Source organism: Plectropomus leopardus, chromosome 5, assembly GCF_008729295.1.
Source record: "Plectropomus leopardus isolate mb chromosome 5, YSFRI_Pleo_2.0, whole genome shotgun sequence".
In the NCBI taxonomy this organism is placed as follows: Eukaryota; Metazoa; Chordata; class Actinopteri; order Perciformes; family Serranidae; genus Plectropomus; species Plectropomus leopardus.
This window is the reverse complement of record NC_056467.1, coordinates 34474040-34499781: the sequence shown is the minus strand read 5'-3', so window position 1 is coordinate 34499781 and position 25742 is coordinate 34474040. Positions and strand designations below refer to the sequence as shown.

Genomic DNA, 25742 nt, shown 5'->3' with positions numbered 1-25742 from the left:
GATCCAAACAGGGCAAAAGAAATCAGGTGACTGTTACATTTAGCCACAGTTGTGAAACACAGGGTTTATGAAAATGGTTAACCCTTTGCCACCTGAACAAATCTTCTTGATTTCTTTAAATAACATGAAAGGAGGGCAATGAACAATGAAAAATTACCCAAAAACAGTTATAAAGGTTACAAAACATTACCTGAAAAATAGCAACAGAAAAACCCCCACAGTACAGTAAAATAAAATAAAATAAAATAAAATAAAATAAAAATAAACAAGGAAATGACATGAAAAAATTTGCAATTGATATACATATTTTCAATATATAATTTGAATAATCTTAAATATATATTTTGAAAATGTTCCTCTTTCTTTCTCTCGCTGTCTCTCTCTCTTTTTTTTAACATTTTCAGGTTATTTCTCATCACCTTTTACCAATGTCTTGCGATTTGCTCCTTTTTCCATGTTTTTGAAGAGAATTAAATCTTTTTGCTCGTGTCTTTAAGGTTTAAATACTTGTAAAATGCATCTAAATGCAGCACAAGAAAAACTGATGTCAATCCAGGTTTATCCAAGCCCATCTACAATATCATATCAATATATTAATATTATTAATTGTTCCACTTTCTTATTGTATCGCCTTTTCACTGTTTCTACTGCTGCTTTATAATTGTCATGTTTCCAGACTGCAGCTGGTTTGTGACCTGGAAATTTATGGCATCCTGGATGGATCTGGTAATCTACGATTCCTGACTGTGGACTGATTTAACTGTAGTTCTGCGTACTTTTGCTTCTATTGTTTTAAAACTAAATCCATCACAGACTGAATGAGTTCACTGATGTCATCAGTGAGGTTGACAGTGATGTCCCAAAACTTGCTCCAGACTGGCCATTTCCTGACCTCAAGCATAACTGGGGGCAAAGGGGCAGGTATGGTCACTCTTTCTGAGGTGAGCAGGAACAAGAGTCCTTAATCGCAGAATCAGCATAAATATTAGCTGATGGAGGGCGACTGTTCTGGTCTGCAAATTATAGGAGGGGTGGCAGTAAAGTGTCACAAAACAAACAGACACAAGGACGTAGATGCCAATGACGTTGGCACTCATCACCGACTAATATTCTTGTACAATCACAAACTCAAGTGTACCCTACCCAATGTCAACAAATAGCAGAGCCTGAGTATTTCTAAGAAAAGCTGCTGGCTGAATTTTTTCAGTGTGTTTCAGCACTTCTCTGTGTTGCTGTCTCTGGCTGCCGCAGTTGGCTCATATTGGTTTGTTGCCTAATTGCTAAGAAGTGAGATGAATTTAAAGAGGCAGGTGGTGACAGCAGCACATAGTGCAGCCTTTGTTTGTGACGCTGTATAGGAAGTAGTGGCTCACAGTTAGGAAAGCAATGACAACTTGAACTGTTTACAAAAACAAATGTTTTCTACAAGGTACTGTTCACACATTGGCTGCATCTCAAATAAATATAAGTGGACTTTGGACCTGATGGCTCGCTGCCAGATGAGGGCTGGGCTCCAAAACATTCCCTTCCAGCACAAAATATTCCAAAACAACTCTGATATAAATAGCCTCTTTGTCATCATAACCTTGTCACACTCATGTTACGTTAGAAGCTGTTTCACAAGGAACCCACTCTGCAGGCTGAGTGGAAGGATGAAAGTAATTTTCTGAGATATGAAAACTGACAAAACAATGCACACAAAAATACTCTGAACTACCAAGAGTCCATGTGAGCCAAATCAGCACTGTGTCTGGTTAGTGGTTCAGTTATTGCATCACACTACAGCTCCAGGAGTGGTTATGTAACAATATGGGGAATGGGATATGGCCAAACTAGAGAGGCCGACAGTGGAGAGGAGAGAGCGTGTGAGCGTGTGTGTGAGCGTGTGTGTGTGTGTGTGTGTGTGTGTGCCTGTGCACTGGGGAGGGGGGGAGGTTAAGCATTTGTGGTGAGCCAGTGTGCTTTTGTCACGCAAGCAACTAGCGTAATCAAGGGTATTCTGGGTAAACTGGTGTTTGGGAGCCCAGTCTGTGGCCAACAGAATGACAGATGACTGTGTCAGTGACAGCAGCAAGAAAACAGTAACGACCTGCTGAGGACAAAAGGTCAGGATTGCTTTTTGTTTTTCAGTGTGACTCAGTCTTGGATAAAGAGGGGAGGAGTTATATTATTTTGCAGCCAGGTATACAATTTGTTATTACACAGGTATGCTGATATGGCCACTTACAGTACACACACAGAACACTGTGCATAGAAAGGAACACAACATCCCATAAAAGTGCACTTGCATGCCAGAATGTAATGCGACACAGCAATGATGCACTTTGATATGAAGCGCCAAGACACTCAGTGTGTTTACATGATGTCAGATTAAGTCGAATTATTGTGTTAGTCCGACTGAAACTGGACTTTAAAAATTAAGTTAAAATTAAAGTAATTATTTCATCTGTATTTAATTTTTTTTAAGGCCTAGAGTTGAATTTAAGTCCACAGAAACATTTATTATGCAAGAGAGACACATGGTCTGAAAATCATGTGAGTGCGTTTGCTCATGCATATGTCCTGATCAAACATGTTAGACACTGAGTACTCCGTGTGTATGTGTGTGTGTGTGTGTGTGTGTGTGTGTGTGTGTGTGTGTTTGTGTGTGTGTGCGTGCGCGCGCGCATGCACGCCTCAGTGAGCAGTAACAGTGTTTTTCTGGTCCTGGCCAGTTAAATGTCTGGAAAGCAAAGCTGTGTAAAGGTATGTGGAGAGAGGCCAGGAAGGTCCATACTGCAGGCTTTCTAAGAAAAAGAGCTTCAAAAGTCCCCTCTGAAAGTACACAAGAACATCTAATGTCCCTCCTTTTCTTTTTAGCCCTCTTCATGGAAGTCCTGCCTCAGTGCCTTGTGTAATTAGGACACACACACACACACACACACACACACACACACACACACACACACACACACACACACACACACACACACACACACACACACACAGAGGGGTAACAAATCAAAACACTTGATGTAAACAGAGCTCCAAAACTACAGATAGATACAGATCTTATGATGGTATCACTACAAACACATCTCCTGTTATCTCTGCTGCCAGTTTAAAAAAATCTGAAACCACAGAGCTGTACTGAAGAGCAGGAAAGAGGAAAGAGAGAGCACTGAACACCTTATAATTAAAGCTGTCTACCTCACACTGCTGCCGCTTCCTTAACATTAACATCTCCATGAAGGAGGACTGGGAGCTGCTCAGCTGTGTGCTTAAGGCAGTCATTTAAAGCAGCTAACAAGCAGAGCTTCTCCAAACTAAAGCCAGAGTAAGGATTTTTCACGGTTGCACACTTACTCCCACATGTAGCCCTGCGTACTTTGTCAATGCACAGCCATTGTGAGAGGCAGACAGGTAGCTGGTACTTCCTCACCCACTGAAGCAGCTTGTGATTCACATACAGGTAGCCAGAGGTTTACTGCATTTAGAAAAGGTGTCAGGAGGCTATACAGGTGTACATGATTTAGTTTTATAAAATTTTTAACATTTCAAAATATTCTTAATGCTTTTATCAACTGGTCGAATCTTCTGATCAAACAACACATTCAACTCTGAAGACCCACACAAACTCTAATCACTTTGCACACAAAATGCACTTTTCAAATCAAGCTTTAAAAAATATTGTACATTAATATGATTTTATACTTTAATTGACTTTATATTTTGAAACCAACATCAGCCCTAATCATAAATGTCAAATTATTCAAATTTTGACCCTTTAACTGCCACGTTTTTGTCATGATGTCAGTAACACATTTTTTAAAAAATTTTTTTATCATTACAGCCTAGGTTATGACATTAATTAGCAGCAACATTGATTGTGACAGTGCACCTGGTAGAATAGCATGTATTTTCTCCATATGCCAAATATAGTTAAAATGGCATCAAAAGGTGGAAAATAGTAAAAAAAGACAAATTTAAAGGCAAAAACCCAGAATTAATGCCAATGCATGTTTTATGCCTTAATAGTCTTGCCACTTGGGGTAATCTTACCAAAATGTATGCCATATGCATGAACACAGCCACAAATATCAGAAAGTGAAAAATGAAAAGCGCATACATGCGCAAAATAGTCCCTAAGGGTTAAAGGCACTTGCCTAATCAGTTTGCCTTACATTTGAGACCTAACCTCAGCCAAATAAAACCAATTTTAAACTCATAGATCCTACATACACTGAAAATCTGAGGTCCTGTGAAAGACTGTGGTTGTATAACTTCCTTGTACCACTGTAAGAGTTTTAAAAAATTTTCTCTGCACTACACAAACGTATGGTGGATGCCAATCTCCTCCAGTCAGGTCACAAAGTCTCAGAAGCATCGGTGTGGTGCTGTCTGAGCACCACTTCGTTTCTCCAAGTGAGGAAATAGAGTAATTGCAACAGGGTTGAAATTCATATACATCTTTTTAAGAATTAAAGATTCAATCATCACTAAAGTCTATGTCATGCAAGACAGCCAACAAAAACAAGAGTAATCATATTGACATTTGAGACGTGTTGATGGAACTCATACGTTGTGTAACATGCAAGAAAACATATCAGCTCTGACAGAACGTGGCACTCATCTGATGTTACAAAAAATGATATGGAAGATCTAGGAATCAGTGATTGTTGGAGATCCAGGAACCCATTTCACCACAAAATTTGTTTATATGCAGATGACTTCCTGTTATACTTAACAAATCCTCAACAGCCCCCCGTCCAATTATTCAATAAATTGGACAAACTCTAAAATTTCTAAAACTGCTATTTCTTAAAACCTCCCTCTGACAATAACAATGGGTAACATGAAATCCTTTGATATCAACATCTTCACCTAGCTGTTAGAGCTTTTACCTCTGAATTACGCACCACTACTAAAAAGCACTGTGGACTTCACCCACCTGAAAAACCGCCCATTCTCACCAACTGGACGAATAGCAGCTGTAAAAATGGCCTGATACCTATGACCCTGCTACAACCTAAATCCTATTGGTTCAACACCTTAGAATCTATCATAACTAAATTCTACTGGAGACAATAATACAGTGACTGAGTTCACTATTGATGGTAATGCCCTTATTTGGTGGAAATAAGTATTTTAAGTAAATTTCTCACAATGCCCATTTAATTTTATTCTCGGTATGAAATAACCTGTCAGAAACTTATATTTTCATGACTTGCATCTTGTCTGTCCTTTCCACTATCATCTCTAAAAACATATAAAAAATGCATAGGCTGTCTCTAATCTGAACCACTGTAGTTTTCTCTTAACTTACTAACTTGTGTGCTTGGTAAATAACTCACTGCAAATGAACACATTCTTTAAGGTTATGGACTCTTTTTTTCTTCTTCAATAGCACTTAAGGAACAAAAACAGCTGATTTAGTTGAATATAAAAATCAAGAGCCAGCTTTTAAAAATTCCATTTATACTGTATGTTTCTCCTCACAGATGGAAACTACCTATTGTACTGTATCCTGCCTGCTGAGCTACATGAGCAGGCTGATGAAGGGATGAGGAGATGGGGAGAGGAGTGAAAGGATGGTTGGAGTGATCAGCAGGGTCCCTGTAGGAGGCTTACACAAACACAGGAAGTACCACTACTATGTGGAAAGTGCTTCATCATTAATCGTCAACTGCCTCACTCCCCCCATTTATCCTCTGAATCTCCTTACTGGGAGAACACTCAAATGTAAGGGGTTTCATAGCCAATTCTGGACATCATATCAAACACTGCATTTCCACTCTGTCTTTTGGTAATGACTTTTGTGACAGAAAATTTGAACAGAACAGCAGTCTGAAGAAGGGAGACATTATGATTTTTCAGCACTTTTAACAGAACCACAGGTATTTTAATGTGTCCACACAGTAAGAAAAATAGCTTAAATTCAAAGTGAATCCAATAACTGACTGCTGGTTGCAGTGTTTCAAAGATGATTTGAAAACAACAAATACAAAATTATGTTTAACCCTTTCAAACATGGAATGACATCAGTTTTCTTGTGCATTCAGATGCCTTTCACATGCATTTAAACCTTTGAAACCGAAGCAAATTGGTTTGATTTCTTTAAAAACATGGCTAAAACAGCATTGAGCAACATGGAAAGAGATGTCCCCAAAAATAATAAGAAATTAGGAAAAGGTGACAGGCAAATGACCTGAAAATTAGTTTTTTCCAAAAGGGGAGAGAAAGTGAAAATATTAGCAGTTAATAATAATTTAAAAATTGAAAAAATGTCCAGAAAACTATTTTTTTCATTATTGTTATTAGTAGTGTTATCAGCTGTTTAAACTGTAACTTTAATTTATATATATATATATATATATATATATATATATATTCACTGTATTTCTTTTTGTTTCTTGTTTCTTCTTACTTTTTTTGTAACCTTTCTTTTTTTGTGCTAACCTTCAGGTAATTTTCTAGCAACTCATAACTTGTGACTTCTTCCTGTGTTTTTGAAAGAAATCAAGCTCAGGTTTGCTCAATTTGCTCAGGTTTCAAAGGGTTAAACTTTGTGGCTGCCAACAACTGTATAAAAGCATTCAGTCTCCCACACCCACCATAATCAAGAACGAGCAACCCAACAACACACAGTGCAACATCATTAATGCACTACAAACAGCATACACGGCACCAGTGATGAATGCTACAAATAGTAAACTGAAAAATACACTAATTCTGCCTCCAGCAATGACTGTTTATTTTTACAAAATATTTTTTTTAATCCAGTAGCATGTGAAAGTGGATGTGTCAGGAATATGTGATATGGGATGCCAAGCTCCCAGCCAGAGGACAAAGGGGATTTGATCAGTGCTCATCTAATATCTGAACATGGGCCTGTCAGACAGTGTGCTGTGGCCAAAAACAGTACAACAGGTTTGTCTGAGTGAAGAAGTCTTGTTCTGAGAATGGTACAATGCAACCAGTGCAATGTTTTAATAATGTTTTGTTTTTGTTTTTTTAGTTTCCGGAACATTCTTCTTTAAGTTCAGTTAACATCCTCTGTATACAAAAAAATATTCATTTGTTTTTGTTTTGTTTTTTGTTAACATATCACATGACATTACATTTTCATATCAAATGTTCTGTAATGTCAGGCCTAAATAACATGTTCTGAATGTTGCTTTGAAATGTCCTTTGTTCTCATGTAACATTGTGGGAATGTTTTAGAAAGGACACTATGATCTGTCGCCTCTCTCAACATCACCAAAACAGCCTCAGAATGTTGCAGTTGCAGTTAAAACATGACATTTTAGTCAGCATTCAACGTTTCAGGGACATGATTTAAAATAATAAACATCCTTAGAACATTCTTTGAACATTAGATTAAAATGTTTTCCTAAAACATTATTGCAACTTGTAGGGAACATTCCCACAACACTGGCTAACGTTAGCCAGTGTTGTGGGAATGTTCCCTGCTAGCTGGGATTTCAGCCCCTTGGTGTTTGTTTGTTTTTGTTTGCTCAGAGAAAACAAAGGGAAATTCCTACACATAAAATTCATCTCCATAATTCCTTTTTAAAATATCAGGGCAGTACTTATGGTGCACTTACACACACACACATAAACACAAACATAAACACACACAAATGCTGTGTATACACTAGCAATGTGACTGAGGAGGAATAACCAATGTGGATCTTTCAGATCAATTAGAGAAGTGGCTATGGTTTGCATGCTTTATATTTCTATTTTTAGCAAAAGTGTATAATGCAGTGTGGGACTCAAACTAATCTTGTCTTGACTTTAACCAAATAAACCCCTCAACTCTTGTCTTGTCTTGGTTTTGATTTACTCTAGTCTTGGTTGACTTGGTTGACTTGGTCTCAGCTGAGGTGGTCTTGAATGCAACACTGCAAATCAGTGTGGGGCTTCATCACATGAGCACCAGTGAGCACTATACTGTAGAGCATGATGGCACTGAATCACAGTGCAATAGTAAGTCCCCAAATAACCCAGCTGAACCCTCACTAAAGCAGTGAACTGAACTCGGTACTATGCAGTATCACGGCTTAGGGCAATAATAATATAATCCTGCTTGAACTGTGCAATACACTAACAGTGCAATATCTATTTATTGCACTGTTGTTACAGTTTAGTTTGTATGAGTTGTTGGGTCAATCATTTTAATCGTTTTTTATCCATTCCCTTTATACCACTGAGAGAACTGCCACTTAACTTTCATTGTATAATGACAATAAAGGCATTCTATTCTATTCTAAGTCACGAGAGACAGAGGGTAGCCTCATTCAGCATTAAAGTGAAGGACGAGCCATAGCAACATTGATCCTCCTCAACCATTTAACTCAAGTTTTTCTTACACTGGCTCCAGACACTGGAGCAGACCAGCTCTCAGAAAACCTGCTCGTCTGCTCCTCAAAGATCCACAGAGCAAACATCACTCAGTGGAGATTAATACTGAAATACTATTGAATACATCATTCTCCATTAGGTGATAACAATTTGATGCAAAACAACAAAAGAGAAAAAAAAAAACGTACCTGGACATCGTAAAGTGCCACAATGTTTTCATGTTGCAGCTCCTGAGTGAAAACAGGACAGAAAAATACATACATGCGTTAGCAGGAGCGTGCACACTACAGCAGCTAATGGAACCACTCATATTTCTATCAGGGACATCGAGGCACCTTCCTGTTAAAGGTCCAGACTCACACAAGGTCAGTGTCAGATCATTCTTTAAATACACTGAGGAGATAAGTGAGAGGCAATTAGTGTCATGCTGACCTTCAGGATTTTGATTTCTTTGCCAAGAAGGATCTGGGACTTGGACAGGTTCTTCTTATTAATGCTCTTGATGGCAACCTCCCAATCGGTCTTCTGTGGAACAAAGAAAGCAGGATGGAAAGGAAAAACGATTAAACAGCAGCTTCATCCCACTGTTCCTGTAACATGTCCCCTTAACTAATATCAAAGATATATGAAACTTATGTCCACCGCAACCATTCTTTTACAGATATTTAGTCTGGCATGCAACTAGTTGATTTTTTTGTTTGTTTTTTAACTGTAATTTCTAATAGTAATTACCCCTACGGCACCCATTTGATCTCCTTTTTTGTTTTTTGGTAATCACAAAATATATGACTATACTTGACCAAAGGAAATACCTCCCCATAGGAGGTTGTAGTGCTTCTTCAATATTATTTTTTTATTCAAAAAATTGTTTCTTTTTAATACTTCCATGTAATGTGACCCACCTCAGTGTGACTCACATTAAATATCAAAATGTATCACTTCATAGAGCTCACCTCATCATAAGGGATTTCAGTGTTTTTTCAATTTTTTACAAATATTTTGGGAAAAAAATGTTTTTTCTTTTTATAAAATTTTCTTTTAAAATAACTTCTAATGTCACAATTAGTTTAATTCATATTCAAAAACAGCATTGAACAGCTGTTGTAATTATAAGAAGTCAGTAGATGAAGTGTGAAGGTCATTATTCAGTCAGTAATTTCAATTAAGGAATTAATATGAATAAATATTCATAAAAATAGAAAACAAGAATTCACCAAAGGCAGAAAGTCCTAATATTTTCTTTAAATAATTCCGTATTAAGTTTGCTGAGTGCTCAAAATGTTCCCATGACCATAAAAATCTGAAGTAGTTAACTGTACATTACTGTAACTTTTAGGGCCGTCAGCATTAAAGTGAAGATCGCGATGCAATGAAGGTCCTTAATTAACATGTTAATTTTTTAAATCTTGTTAATCGCCGGCCAACATTTCTGTCTTTAAGAGGCTGTACCGGGCTGAGTTTTAAAGCTCAAGTGATAGTACTGGAATCTTAACTAGAAGACCTGAGGAATCCAGAGGAACAGTGCTTCAAAGTTTCAAAGAAAAACAGCATGGTCATTTCACAGGGGTCCCTTGACTTCTGACCTCAAGATATCTGAATGAACATGGGATCCATGAGTACTGTTGGAATGCAAAATAATGGAATGAAAAACATGCAATTATAAAATAGGATTGTTTGCCATTACCTATAGAAAATCTGTCTTTAATCGCAACTTTTACAATGAATTGTTTGACAGCCCTAGTAACTTTGGTTGGATCCGGCCATGATCACGGTGGAATTACAGATAAAGAGGGAGAAATACACCAAATGGTGCAGTAAAAAATGTGCAGGTAAAAAATGGTGCATGTAATTTCACAGTTTTAAAAGTTAGATGCACCAGTGCATACAGTGCATGTACACAAAAAAAGTATTTCAAGCCCTGCTAGAAGGACAGAAGAAATTCTAGCCGTGCCAGTAACACCAGGCCACTTGGGTTTCTGACAGCTAGGCCAGCCTGGTGCGCTGAATGACACGTTGAATGACGAGGCACTCAGATGACAGCTAGAGCGGGAGCCAACCTACTTCCACTAAAAGCTAAAAGAGAGGAGAGGGGCCTATTTTTTCACAAGGCTGAAATAATGTTTTCAGATGAGCTTGTGGAGCAGGTATAAAAAGACTTGCAGCTCACGTGAGCTTAGAGGCTCTCAGCACATGTGCTGCACACGCAAATACCCAACTAAGGACACCGATATAGACCCAGGGAGGACTGTTTGTCTCTGCGACCTTGAAACAAACACGCAGACAGTATGGACAAATACAATCAATATGGTAAGTTAGGCAGGATCCCAGGAAAGGAATCCTCTCAATAAAAATACATGCTTTCCAAATGAATCTAGGTTAAAAGGAGATATTCTTGTTCAGCAGAGCACTCCGCCTAATGCCTGTCATAGAATCTAGCACACAAGCCCTCGACATGAGTCTGTGCGTGTGTGACACACTGCCAACAGAGCTGCATCCATACCCCGCTCACTGACAAGCCTGCCCAGCCAAGTGTGACTGAGCTGCCGACACTACACCCATAGAAAAAAAATGTGACCCCGCTGGCCCCTCATGTAATGCTGCAGGAGGAGGAGGTGTGTGTGTGTGTGTGGGGGGGGGGGGGGGGGGAGATATTCTATCAAACCAAACTGATGGCTCGCTAGTGCACAGCGTAATGGAGAGTTAAGCAGTGCAGAGTAAGCAGTTATCCTCTGCTCAGAGTCATGCTGTAAAGACACAAGCATGATTTCATTTTCCAGAATAATGCATAATCTCATTTATGAATCACAGCCGATTACAAAGGTGTGAGCAACACAGAGATTAACGTCAGCACGGCTACATCCAGACACTGGCCCAAGGTGGAGGATGAGACGGAGCAGAAGGCTATCACACCAAAAGAATATCAACATACTTTATATCTTATTTGGGCAATTTCAGAAATTGTGATTTTTAGCAAATATGATCCCCAAAATGTGGAAATATACTTGTCCATACAGAAAGCATGTCGTTTCATACAGAGTAGATATGAGATATGAGTGGGTGGCTTCAGCTAACTAACATTTATAACAGAGTTGGAAGAAGACAAGCAAGTTTGGCTGTAACTTAATAACTGGTATTTGACATTAAACCCTTAAAACTGGAGCAAATTGGTTTTATTTTATTTTAAAAACAAGGGGAAAAGGTGATGAGCAGCTTAACAAGAACTGGCCCAAAAATTTGCAAGAAATTAGTAAAAAGTACTGGAAAATTAATTGAAATTAGTTTAAAAATAAATAAATAAATAAAAAGAAACAAACAAACAAACAAAAAAAAAAAAAAAAAAAAAAAAAAAAAAGAAAATGTGTTAATATTTTGATTAGAAATATATTTTTTTCCCTAGATGGTTTTCCCTCAATATTTTAAATAACACTTTCAATTTACTAATTTCTTGTGATTTGTGGAATTTTTCTTACCAAAGCTGCTCGTTGCCTTTTTCTCCATGTTTTTGAAAGAAATCTCACCAGGTGGTGATCTCAGAGATGATTTCAGTCTAGGTTGATTTGGCATAACTGCAGTTACTGGTGGTAACAGTAAATGCAGTTTAACTCTACAATAACTATGAATTGTTGTTTTAATATAGAAGTCAGGCAATAACTGGGATTTTTTTCATCATTCTGTGAGCTGATGCTACACAGTGCCTGACTTTGCAGACAGCAGTGCACAGTGAAATTTGGAGATGTGTGCAGCTCACTGTGGCTGCTGCTCACTGCTCCATTACTACCTGCAAGATTTCAAACTGATCTGATGTCAAATATGGTGAAAATGACTGCAGTGCTAGCAAAGGTGCTCATCTCACCCACAAACACATAACATTTCCTGTGACAACTTCATAATAAAAGTCAACTAATTTTTTACCAGTAAAATGCTTTTAATGTGAAGCTGCAGCAGCAGGAAATGTTTGGGTTGAATTAGCAGTAACTTATACAGTATTTTTTCCAAAACCATTGCCCCGACACCCAAAACTGCAATATATATTTCTGTCTGATTGGTCCTCTCACAATTTCATTAAAGCTTTGAGGAGGAAGAGATCTAAGTATCTGATATATCTGGTGTATATATATATATATATATATATATATATATATATATATATATATATATATTATATATATATATATATATATATATATATATATATATATATATATATATATAATAATTGGGTGCTTCTATGAATTTATTTTGGGATAATCACTGCCTATACTGAAGCAGAGGCTTGGCAAAAATCAGTGTGGTAGGAAGGAAAAACTTGAAGAGTTTGATAAAGTTTATTATCCATTGTTCTTATCTAGAAAGAAAATTGTAAATTTATAAATACTTTACAAAGTTGCAGATGGTCAAGATCTTGCAATAAATAGTGTGTTATAAATAAATGTTTATGATACTTACATGTTTTGTTTGGCAAGATAATGTTCACAAATAAGCACTACTTTTAGGATTTTTGAAGCATAAATGCAACCACTAGAAGTAAAAAGCTCACATCAGGCTATAAGCAAAGTACACTACAGATGCATGATCTAACGTCACCACCACAGCATGGCTGTAAAGCTGTGTTTGGCATTCTGTAGTCTCATTTAGCCACCTGATAGCAACCTTCTTTTTAAAACACATAAAAGCTTCAGATTTCATAGTGGGGTAATTACAGACGTTTTATGCTGTAGAACAAAACATGAGAGTCTCTTCAGCTTGTGTTAACCACCTGAAATAAGGTCTGTGGTTAACCAAAAACACATAAAAAAAAAAAAAACACAGACTTTGAGACAAGGGAACTGGAGGTGCTCAAAGGCTAACTCACTTCTTAGTTTAAGGACTCATTCCTGGGGCACTCTATAATCTGTGAGATCAGTTTTCAAATTATGTAAATCAGGGCAGTAGACTAGAAACCCAATAAATAAACATTGTTTTTGGTTGGTGGCTGTTGCTAATATTCAACAATGAAATTGGATTTGGGCATAAAATTCCATCTTATTGAGTATTTTTGGCATTTCTTGTTAAATCTGTGTACTGGAAACACCTCACAAAGTCAAGAACACAACTGCTGCTGCAATTAGCTGATTGTCTTGCCTTATCTCTGATAATATTTGTATATAAGTCTTGATATTACATTGTAACAGGAGCGCCTCTATGTAAAATCCAACTCTGCCCCAGCAATGACACAATCCATCACATCTGGTGCAAGTAGGTGGCTCTAACCTTCATGTTACTCCAAAATGGAAATACTCCTATAAGTAGACTGAATGGCATACAGCTGATAGGACTTATATGCAATTACGGCATGCCAGGACCATTTTAACAATACATGAAGGCATGTGGGCAGTTGACTGATGTGCTAGATGCACAGATTCCAGTGGCGACTGACTGACTGTTTGCAGGGCTACATTCAGCTCAGTTTTCAGGCTTTGAGCTAGTTATAGACTGCTGCTCTGCCCAGGCTCCAGCAGGGAGTGTGGGGATGCTCGGAAATTCATTGAGGAATTTGGAGCCATCTGTTTCACACCAGTTGCAATGGGGACAATGTGATGTCATCTCCTGCCTCTCTGTCACACATACACAAACAAACTCCCCATTCCATGTGACAAATAACACACTCCAATCAAATGTTATGACAAAATTCAATTTCTGAGCATTATGTTAATAGTGTAACAGGTTCCAGTGCTTCAGTATGGATGAACCTTATGCAGCTCTTACATAAGAGAGGCTTGTTCCTTAAAAAGGCAAAGGCAAAACACTGCACCCAATCCTCCCTCCTGCCTCAGTACGTCAGCAAGTCATTCACTGCTGCCTGACTCATCCTTTCATGAATGAACCAAGCAGCATAAATACATACAACTAACATCAGGCTGATAAAGGAACACTGACATCAAATGCATGTCTTTACAGTGCATCGCATTGGATCTAGTCAAAAAAGTGGCGACATATTACCACCACTGTCAGTAGCTGATTATTACAGAGCAATAATAAGCCACTGATAGGCCACATATGCTGCTGCAGATCTGCAGTCTGCACTGCCACTCACTGACCCAGATTTTTAAATGAAGCTGCCCCATTTTATCCTGCAAAAGAGGAGAGAGAGGCAAGACAACACCGCAGCCAAGTGATGGATTTACCTTCCTGTGTCTCCCTTTGAACACCACAGCAAAGGCTCCATGTCCAACCAGGTCTTTCCTGCTGTACTCAAAATCTCCCACAGTCTCCATTATGACGGGCTGGTGGTCCAGCTGATGTCAAACGTTGTTGGTCTCTTCAGAAAATAATCCCAGAGCAGATGATGCTGTCGGTCCTGGTAATGCTGCTTCCTGCACTACGGATTTACTTCATGACAGGCTGCTCTGATGTTCCTTATTGCATAAAGACGAGATGCAGTGAGGACATGATGCATTCACGTGCCTTCTAAACAAGTTGTTTGTAATGTCACACTGGACAGACGGCTCTGAGCATGGCCAACGACAATCCTGAGCTGAACTGTATGGGTGCCAGCTGTCAGTCTTTGACCCAGTTGGATAGCTGCAATCCAGCTTTACGTTACCCTCCGCTACCACACTGTGTGTCCCCGGTCACCTAACCTGTTCAGAGGGACAGTTTAACGTTACATGATTCCACCCGAGCTGGACATGACCATGCAAAGACAGGAAGCGTCTGCAGACAGCGAGCTATCTGTTAGCCTGACAGTGACATAACCCTGCGGCTACACCGAGCGTCATAGCTGCTGCCCACGGGAGCTCTCTGCTAACATCTTAACGATAATATGCAAATCACTTATACCTTGTTTAGTGATGCTAAAAGTAAATTTATCTTCGTCTATCTAAAATACAAGCTGTAGCGACCTATGAAGCTAGCCAACATCCGTCCACAGCCACTGTTAGCATAAAATATCCAAAGGATGCAACGCAAATGTCAACACAGAGCTGTTGTTTATCACGAGTCCTTGTTTTGTGTCTTCTTCGACGAGACGTCCGAGTCCACGAGACACATTTCTGTCCTCTTGAAAAACACTGCCGTTCCCCCAGTGAGCACTGATTTCATCCGTGAAACATAAAGAACACTTGGTTGTTTCCTTCGTCGTCAGCTCTGACAGGGTAGCTAACGGTAATGTTAGCTCGCTGGTTAGCCGTCACCTTCAGTTACATTCAGTTCCACATGAAGCTACTGTACGTTAACCTGCTAAAATAAAAAGTCATGTATTTAATCTGTATGCAGTAACATTATGACAGAGCGAGGCTCCTGCCGTCCGGACGGTCACTGAAACAATCATGGAAATTAGTGCCATGTTCTCCCTTTAAATCCTATCCTTCCGCGGAGACCAGAGTTATCCTTCCGCAGCGAGGGGTAGTCCCTCTGCTGAACCCGCCTGAGGACGCCTTTATTTTATGTGTTGTGTTTCATTGTTTTGTACTGTATTGTATTTTTTTGTTCGTTTGTTTTGTTTTTAACCGCATTTTCTACATTATCTTCATTTTTGTGCATTTTTGGACGGTCAGAATTATTAAAACGATGTGTGCAAAGTGTCTTGGGATGCCCACAAGTTGTCAAGGGCTTTAGTTAGTGAAGAAGCATCTGATAATATCTGTGGTGTATTATGTATATTTCAGACATTTACTTCTCTGTTTTTGCATTTTTATACCTTTTGCAACAAAAAGAACTTGGGGGGAATAGGAAATAACCCCAAAATTAGGAAAAACTTAGTAAATGTTGGCCTACAAGACAATTGCTGAAAAATAAAAAGCGCTGTATATTTTTTGTCAAATAATTTTAAATATATACTTATAATACATATAAATAAAGTTGTTCATGTTAATAGATAATGTCAATATCATAATTATTATTATTATATTAGCAATTTTATAATTCTCTCTCTCTCTCTCTCTCTTTGTCCTTTGTCTTGTCACCTTATACTGTTTTCTTGCTCTTTGCAGGACATTTCTTGACAAGTTGATCATTGCTTTTTTCCCCATGTTTATGAAAGAAATCAAGCCAATTTGCTCAGGTTTCATTGTTTTAAATGCTTGTGAAAGATGTATGAGCATAGATCAAGAAAAGTGATGAAGGTAGCCAGGGGTGTTTCTAGGATTTGAGGACATTGGGGGCTTAGGGGTGTTTTGACAAACAAGCTCCAATTTAATGCTTTGTATGTACTCTGGCACCTTATTTTCCCTTAAAAATGTCTTTACCCTTTCCAGAATAATTATGATTTGATGTTTTAAAAAAATGATTGCCATCAATAAAACTTTAGTGACTAAAGTTGGTGAATTGTAACTATTTATTTAAGTGCAAATAGGAACAGAATGATTATTAGACCCAGGGCTTTTTATTATTATTAGGCTGATTCTTTTTTAAAACATATTCATAGCCTACATATTTAGATCTGGGACTATTTATAAAACATTCAGGGCTCAAGCCTCGGCCACCAATGCCTAATGACACCACTGGAGGTAGCCTTTACTGTGTAGGATCCTTGGTTACTGTTTGTTAACACACTTGCCACCAAAAGCACCTTGTGCGGCATTTTACCTCTTTTTACATTTTTTTTCAGCGCTGGACCTCTTATGTACCTGCTGCTGACAGTCTGACACCTGGTCACTACCTCTTTATAAGGTCCTGACCTCACATGGGCACTGTGGGGGTACACACCCATAAACATGTTGGAAACATCAGTGAAACAAACAAAGGGAAAACAGAGAAGCGCATAACAAGTTAGTCTACTGCTCACCACAGTGTACACTCTGTGTTTAGATGTGACACCCTCTGCTGGCTGACAGCAACATGACAGCAAACTTTTTGTCTGCAAGCCACCCTGACACTGAGCAAAATCTGATCTGAGAGGGCAAAATAAACCTTCACAACTGTAGTGAGGACACAAAGGTTATTTATGGAGTTACATTCTTCAGTTAAAATGTATTATGGTGCTATATTACTGACTGATTCCAGTATTTTCAGATAAATACTGACGAAAAATAAGGTCCTAGGATAGATATTTGTGCCTGTATAATATCTTACTTTTGGGGAATAAGTATGTTTGACCTTTTGTAATTGAACAAACTATATCAAACTATTCCATGCATTAGTCATCATAATCAAAGAGCTGATCAAAGAATCAAACATGATCAGTAAACCAGACAGAGAATCTGACAAAGCATACATCCGTACAGAATGCTGCACACACAGCTTGTTAATACTCTGTATTCTGATGTTTGATAGCCAGTCCTATAGAACAACTAGTAGGTTTTTACTACTAAAAAAGGCTGAAATTTAAAAAGGTACTACAAATGTTACATTTCAATAATCAAAAATATTTTCTACAGAGGGTCACAGATCTGCTTGCTCTGAGGTATTACATTAACTCAAACCTCCATCAATAAATCAGAAAAGGTAACTTTTTTTAACACTTAAATCATCGTGTAGCAAAGCAAGCAGACACAATTTGACCGATTATTTATTATTAACACAGCTTTTAAAAAAGGGGGCAGCAGCACACCATCTGCTGCACCAGTACTTCCCCTCTGGTAGAGTTTGAAATAGTGTGTGCTGCTTGTCTGAGAGGTCCATCTTTCCTCTCTATGGGGCCACAGTTCTGCCTGTTGCACAAATCGCAAGAAACTGTTAGTTAGATTTTTTTTAAGCAAAGGAAAAATGTCAAGTTAAAAGTTAATCTAGGGAAAATCTCTTTTTACAATTACATATTTAAAATGATGTTACAGAATTATTATTATGTATTTTTAAAGCACCTTTTCAAAATCTAGTTCGCCTTGTTTTTCGTCAGTTTTTTGTTTTGATTTTTTGTTTGTTTTGGTTTTTTTTTGGTTTGGTTTTGTTCTTTAATTAATTTTCAAGTATTTTTTGTACTTACTAAATTCTTGTTATTCTTGAGTCATATCTTCATTCATTACACATAGCTATCTTCCCATGTTTTTAAAGAAAAATCAAGCCAATTAGCTCAGGTTTCAAAGGGTTAAATCCTTAAAATTTTCTTTAGTTCTTATGAAATGTATTTTTTTATATTATTAGTCGCGTATTCATGACACATAATGAGGACTATAATGTGATTTGAATACGATTTCTTATTCATTATAGGATTCACAGTTGGACTTTTTGTATTAGATTGTACAGGAGCACCAATAACTTTTACCTTGTGACTGCATTATGAGGGGTGTGTCGATAGATGTGTTCATAGTTCTCATAGTGTGTTTGTGTGTTTGTGTGTGTGTGTGATGTGTGTGTGTGTGTGTGTGTGTGTGTGTGTGTGTGTGTGTGTTCAGGAACTGGAAGCTGGTGACTCTAAACAGCTACACTGATAATACACATGAAGTGTACATTGTTAACAGTGAGTTTCTTTGTTTCACTGATGTTTAGCAGCAGGTTGATGTGAGGACATCCAACCACAAGTTGTCCCCTCCTCTGTTAGGAGCAGCAGTGGGACACATCTCTGTCACACTGTTGCTACAGCAGACTTTCTCACAGTGTTGGTACTGAGCTGAGAAGGATGAACAGAGAGCAGAGGAGAGGGCTGAGCTCCATGCTGCTACTGTGTTGGACTCTGAGCTCTTGGCTGAGGACAGAGTCCAGTGTTCTCTGCAGAGTGGACTGTTTTTATGTAATTCATGTAGTCCAGGTGATATGTGACAATTATGTTCACTTTTTCATAAAAGCATGAAACTTGGTAAACTTGTACAGTTTGAGGCCCTAAAAATGTTCAGAAATGGAGCCATCGCAAAAACACCTCATGGTGGCCACTTTTCTTTCAGCCATAACAGAAGAGTATATTTTTCACACTATCTCATTTTAATACAGATTAGATTATGCCAATCCCAATGTTTTATTACTCAGGGATTACCATGATAACATCCCAAACTGTTCAGGTAAATAATTAATGGTGAATTCAGTGAGGTGAAAAGGAAATTACTGTATCTGAGAATTTAGGCTGGACTCTATAATATCATGTCTATTGCATGCAACTGTTGGTCATAAAAACCTAAACCTTTTGTGCATTAACAGGGACTGTAAAAGGAACAATATTTAATATGACATTAACAACTTAAAAGAAAGTATGAAACACAAAGATGCATGACATGATATTATAAAGTCCAGCCAAGGTTCTCAGATACTCTGATTTCCTTCTCGCATCACTGAATTCATTATTAATTATTTACCTGAACAGTTTACAGTGTTGTATTTGGTACCATTTTAATCATTGGCCATTAAAACATGGAGGTAGACATCACCTGTTTTGTGTTAGCATTTTGTTTCAGGAGATACAGACAAAAATACATTATTCAGTTATGGCTGTCATGAGGCTTTTTTTATGCTTTTTTTTAAATGATCAGGTCCCCAAACACAAAAAGTTAAACAATTTTCATGCTTTTATAAAAGTGAACATATCACCTCAAATTTGGCCCATATCACCTGGACAATACCATACAACAATGTAAACAAGTCTGAGACAATGTAGAAATAAACAGATGATTTTTATTTGATTTTACAAAGCTGGTATCTGATAGATCTTTCTCTGCTTCTCTGTGATTTGCAAATGTTTCCATTCCATTAACTCTTTCACCAAATTTATACAAACTGATTTGAAAATGTCTATATGTACAGTTTAAACCAAGACAGAGTGTTTCTCATGTGTGATGTCAGTGTCCAGTACAGAGATTAGAGCTAAATGACAGTATATTTGCCTGTAAGCCATTTCCCTGAGCCACCATGCACTGTAGCCAGGCCTGTCTAGATTCACCAAAATGGAATGCAGCTATTGTTATTGTTATTATTTCCACCTGTATTTTTTTAATCGAAAAGGTTTACAGTGGAGGTTACTAGGGGTTAAGGATGCTGACTACTGCATGAAACTGCAATAGAGTGCTCCTGTGATGATATTTTTCTGTAGGCTGAAGCAGAAGTTAGCATCACCCTGGTTCCCTCGTCAAAAAGCCAGCAGGATTTTTTTCATTGCATTTTGACTTTAGAAGAAAATAAACTCTGCAGCAAACAAACTTTATGATACTTGCACATTTTGTTCAAGATAATTTTCACAAATAAACACCACTTTCAGGATTTTTGAAGCCTACATGTAATTGTAACAGTGAAAAGCTAATGTTAAACAATAAATGAACTGCATTACAGTCTCGTGACTTTGCGTCGCCACGAAGAGGCTGTAAAGCTGTGCACAGCACGACTCAGCATAATAACCTTCTGTAGTCTCATTGAGCCACTTGCTAGCAAATGCCTTTTTAAGACACATAAAAGCTTCAAAGCTCACAGTGGGGAATTTACTTGTGTATATTATGTTGTAGAAGAAAAAGTTAAAGTCTCTTCAGCTTGTGTTAACCACAGACCTTATTTCAGGCTTCTAACCAAAAACCCATTCAAAAAACCTATTGACTTTGAGACGAGGGAATGGGAGGACCTGAAAGCTAATTCATATCAAGGTTTTAGAACTCATTTTTGGAGCCCTCTATTGATAAGATAAGATAATCCTTTATTAGTCCCACAGTGGGGAAATTTGCATTGTTGCAGCAGCTATGTGGTACAAGATAAGTAGCAAAGAACAGTACAATAGTAAAAAAGCCATTCAGAGAAGCCATATTTCACAAAACTAAAATGGAAACCCTTTTTTTGTCTTTTCTAGGTCACATAATGCTATGGCTATGTGCTTGTCAGTAAGAATCGGCTCCCTCAGGCCCACGTGGCCTTGGATTGGAAATAATGACGGCTAGTGTGGTGGCTGCAACACAAATAAAGCTGCTAATGTTTTGAACATCCCTCACCATGCTTCATGGAATGTCACCACCAGAGGAGAAGGTAGAAAGTAGATTTATTAGACTTTATTTATTAGTTTTTTCTAAACAAAGTTTAACAAAACAAAGTTTAAAAAACTAAATTACATTTGTCCTTGATCCTGAAGTCGCAGAACATCACTTAGTGGAAACACAGTCATCTCACCATTGTGCTTTATTGACATTTTGAAAATATCGCTTAAGTTCTGCGCAAATCTGTGATGGAAACCTGCCTACTGTCTATGAATAGGTAGCCTATACTACCACCTTCAAAAAATGTGAACTATCCCTTTAATGGAAACTTGCTTTGTGTCTTCTCATTGCCTGCCCCTGTACTGTATTGTATCAAATAAAAAATCAACATAAGCACATAAAAACTGCGTGCACTTAGAGAGGTATCAATATCTGTGAGTGGATGAGGAAAGCAGGGTAATCTACAGGTCCAATAAAGCAGCTCACAGATTTTACTTAACTTGTTTATATTTTAAGATGTAGAAACTGAATTTAACAGTTATATGATCTTTTTCCTTATTATTTAATTAACCAATAAATAAATGGACTTTACAGCTGTGCTCAGGGGAAAAACACGACAGTTCTCAGGTCAGATCCAGTGACAGCGTGTACAGACACATGAACTCTGCCTAAACACTTATTAGGGAAATAACAGGTTTGCCTAGGGTTGCAAATTGTAAGCACTCTCCTTAACTGATCAGTTGGTGGAATTAACGATCGATTAATCAATTTTTATTTGAGAAAAGCATAAAAACTTTTAAAAACAGTCAAAGCCTACAGCAACACATTGCATATATTTTGACAGAATTTCATAGCCTAGTGATTAATCGATTAAATGTCACATGTTTGATTAAATTCTTAATGACCAATTAGTCGATCTTCAATTAATTATCATCCCTAGGTTTACACTAATTTCCTACTAAGTCCTTTATAAATATGTGAATGTAACTTTGGTTTTGATAAAGATTGAAAACGCATTCATCAAGAATAACATTTAAAATGCTCATTCTGGCAGCTTTACAAATTGCAATTTCCTTCTAATAACAGTGTAATACAGTCTAACCCCCACGCAAATGGTACATTCAGAAATGTAGAAAAAGACTTCCTAAAATCACTGTATATAATGTAAATGTCTGTAGTTGTGAGTCAATTTTTCTTGGGTTTGTGTTGCCTGTGTCCAGACTTGGTGCTGAGGTTATATGCTGAGGACAGCAGCATGGTGAGGAGCAGCAGCACAGGCACCAGCAGGTACGGGAGATAAATGGAGACCAGCAGCCAGCGCTCCTGCAGGCTCTGGGGCCCAGGGTGAGGTTTCACAGGGAACTGATAGAAGAGGATGTGAGCTAGGATTGGGACCAGTGTGGTGGCCACATGTGTGGAATAAATAATGGCAGGAGTCCTGATCCAGGTGCAGCCACCTGAAAGACAAGAAACACTGAGAGACCAAAAGATGCTGCAGCTGCACAATATACTTTATAACAGATATTACCCAGCTAGCAGGAAACCTTCCCACAGCTAACACATAACGTTTTAACTGGAACATTCGGAAGTTGTTTTGGTGATGTTGAGAGGTGAGAGAGATCATAGAATGTTCCTCTATAAAACATTCCCACAATGTTACATGAGAAACAAGGAAGAACATTTGAAAAACAGCATTCAGGACATGTTATTGAGGACTGAGATTACAGAGCTTTTTTTATTGTAATGTTTTGTGATATGTTAAGAATTTAAAGGACATTTTTAACATTTTTATAGAGAATGTTACCCTAACTTTAAGAAGAAAATTTTTGGAAATAAAAAAAAACTTGCTAAAAAAACACTAAAACATTGCATTGGCTGCATTGTGCCATTTTCACAACATTTTTACAACCAAAAACTGGGTAGTTTCAGTGACATCTGCTGTGACCCAATCACCAGAAAGTATGTTGGCATTATACATTTTTTGCAAACCATTGTCAGTTATATTTGTACATTACTGTGTAGCGGATACACTGAAACTTCACATTTTCTGTACATTTCAACAACGCTGCAGTTAACATGTTGTTGGACACAAACACCACTAGGTCATGGTTAGGAAAATGTCATGTTTTGGTTTAAAATAACTACTTCCTGTGGTACAGTCCTGGATGGAAATGCAGCAAGGTCTCAACAAACAACTATTTTTTGTGACAATATCCCGAAAGAAAAGACAGCGTCGGGCTGCTCAAGAACACCCATGTTCGGTGGCTAAAAAGCTGCTGGAGACGCAGAGGTTGAATAGTGTTCTGCAGGTTGGCAGGCATCACACAGTTCACCACCATCCCCTCCAACCTCTGACCCTCAGCACATATACTGCGTCACTTTAAAGACGTTTGTATGATACGTATAAAATGTACAACTGCAATGTATCCATTATTTGCAACATATAATGCCAGCACTTTCTTGTGGAGACGGCGATGACTCCTGAAAATTCAGTCTTTGGATTATCCTAAAAAGGACAAAGTTTTTTGAAAGTTACTACTAACTATTTGCATGACAATGTGAGAAAATATAATAAAAGAAGAACACAGAATAAAAAAGGAAAAATAATTTTTCAGTACCCCCAAGTCTAACAGTGGTTAACCAAGACATTATCAAAAACAACAGGCTGAATTAATAATTTCTTCTGTGTACTTACTCAGCACTTCAGAGAGACACAGTGCAAGAATCCATATGAGCAATTGTGAAATAAAGATGTGGATACAATATTTGATTAGCTGTAGTAAATGCTGTGGTGTTGTTAGGCCTTAACATCAGAGGCTTCAGCCCTTGAATTTTTTGTAACTTTCAGCATTACACAAGAAACCCACAAACTGTTAAGAAAAGTAATACTGTCACAGCAATTTCCCTGATTAAACAGAGAAAAACAACTGTACACCTTTTAAATTCAACTTTCTCTCGGACACAGATGACTGAGCAAGGCTAAATTGCCTCATTAACTCATCATAAAACTTGACAAAAACAAAATAAACCTCACCCAAACTATCCTGGGTGCTCTTGCTAGTAATTTAGTTAGTAAATCCACTGTTTCAAAAATCACCAACTCCAGTTTAAAAAAAAAAAAATCCTAAATTCACCAAGTTAGATGTTCAGAACATACCATTATTCCCCACGCTCTCTCTCTGCCTGCTGGACGCCAGCTGTTTACAGTCCTGTAACTTCTCCCTCCACCACTAGGTGTCTTTCAGCTCAGCTGCCTGTTCCACCAGTAGAGACTACAGACTAAGCTCTGCTGGTGCATGCTGTGCACTACATATAATGAGTTTAATAGAAAAAGGGGGCCTGTATTTATGGTGGTATTAAAAAACATACCATGGAGATTTCTAAATACCCTGATATACCGTAATACTGTGATACCGCCCAAGCCTGTTTTTCCAAATATAAATTAATCTATTCATGATTTATAGCAAAAAAGGGTAAATAATAGGGCAGAGTGCATAAAAAGCATCATAGAGCCCCCTGGACCCCCTTAAAGAGGTCTGGGCTAAGCCCCACATGTCCTCAAATCTTAGAAACGCCCCTGGGTAAATGTGAATTCAGCAATGGCCCTGCAAAACTCCAAAAAGCCATTCAGTCATGTTTATACATGTGTCTTTGTGTTATGGAGGAGCAACAATAAACATGCAGGTTATGTATGAACTGACCTTTGAGGAAAGCATAGGCTGCCACAGGAAAGAAAGGCGTCTGAAACAAAGCCTCGCAGAAAATGAAAGATCTGAACCACTCTGGAGGGTCCAGCACCATGGGGTCCCTGAACTCCTCTGCATACCACCTGAGCAGATCCTTCAACTGGGGGACAGAAACAGACTCTTGCAGCCACTGTGGAACTCTTGTCTTAAAAATGTTGTTTCCCTTCCCTCCCGGTGCAGACACTTACCGGCTGTGGATACACATGTCCCGGCAGCAGCGCCTGTAGGTCAATGAATAATGTGATTGGAATGTGAGAGGCGAAATAGAAGAAAAAGATTATTTCTAACACACGGAGAGACATGGTCCTAAAATAAAGATCTAATGACAGATGAGAAACTGAGAGTAGCAAGTTGTCAGCAGCGGTGTGTCGTAGGAACGCGTGTTCTCAGGATGAATCTCATTGGTTCACAGAGGGAGATGGGCGGGGCGTCCCTGAACGCACCATTCATGTCACATAGGGAAAGGTGCTGGGCATGCTGCTTTAATGCTCCTCGTCAATGTCGAAATTTCTCCTACAGAATCAGGATTAGAATAAAAGAAATACTTTAAAGATGCAAAAAAAAAAAAAACATATAGCATGTGTAATTTGCTCTAATGTTAACACTAGTGGGACTATGTAAAATATTTGAAAATATAAATATGTATGTGCTGAGCATGTAAAGTGTGCAAAAAATATAAAACTAGCCTCTGTGCCTTGTGCTATAATGCAACAACAACAACAAGTAGGAATAAGAATAAGAATATATACAATATATGCAATAAGTGCAACATACGTTAAATATACATTTAGGGGAGGACAGAATATCGCACAATTGAATAACTGTAAGGAGTATTTCTGTAGTCAAACTATTTCAA

General features: G+C 38.0%; 2 protein-coding genes across 4 annotated transcripts in view; both read right to left on the bottom strand.

Annotated features, from left to right (window-relative positions):
• The window catches only part of ulk2 (unc-51 like autophagy activating kinase 2), a 50218-nt gene extending 34590 nt beyond the window's left edge, over positions 1–15628 (bottom strand). The window contains exons 1-3 of one of the 3 annotated variants that reach the window (XM_042486261.1): positions 14511–15628; positions 8779–8871; positions 8535–8576 (exon numbers count right to left, since the gene is read on the bottom strand). In XM_042486261.1, coding sequence (XP_042342195.1) covers positions 8535–8576; positions 8779–8871; positions 14511–14600 — 225 coding nt within the window. In that variant the 5' untranslated portion in view covers positions 14601–15628. The remainder of the gene's footprint in view (positions 1–8534; positions 8577–8778; positions 8872–14510) is intronic. The other 2 variants (XM_042486260.1, XM_042486259.1) reach the window with 2 other exon arrangements.
• A 5773-nt stretch (positions 15629–21401) lies between these two features.
• Positions 21402–25250, bottom strand: tmem97 (transmembrane protein 97). The gene is made up of 3 exons (XM_042486863.1): positions 25075–25250; positions 24842–24986; positions 21402–22597 (listed from the first exon to the last, which is right to left on the bottom strand). Exons 1-3 carry the CDS (start codon positions 25186–25188, stop codon positions 22326–22328), a joined length of 531 nt encoding a protein of 176 aa, XP_042342797.1. The 5' UTR covers positions 25189–25250; the 3' UTR covers positions 21402–22325.
• Positions 25251–25742: the final 492 nt, after the last annotated feature.

Excerpts from the sequence above, each read along its gene's own strand:
- tmem97 (XM_042486863.1), bottom strand. The coding sequence starts at position 25,188 with ATGTCTCTCCGTGTGTTAGAAATAATCTTTTTCTTCTATTTCGCCTCT. Across the intron at positions 24,987-25,074 it reads GACATGTGTATCCACAGCCG|TTGAAGGATCTGCTCAGGTG; the intron begins GTAAGTGTCTGC and ends TCTGTCCCCCAG. Across the intron at positions 22,598-24,841 it reads AGCCTATGCTTTCCTCAAAG|GTGGCTGCACCTGGATCAGG; the intron begins GTCAGTTCATAC and ends CTTGTCTTTCAG.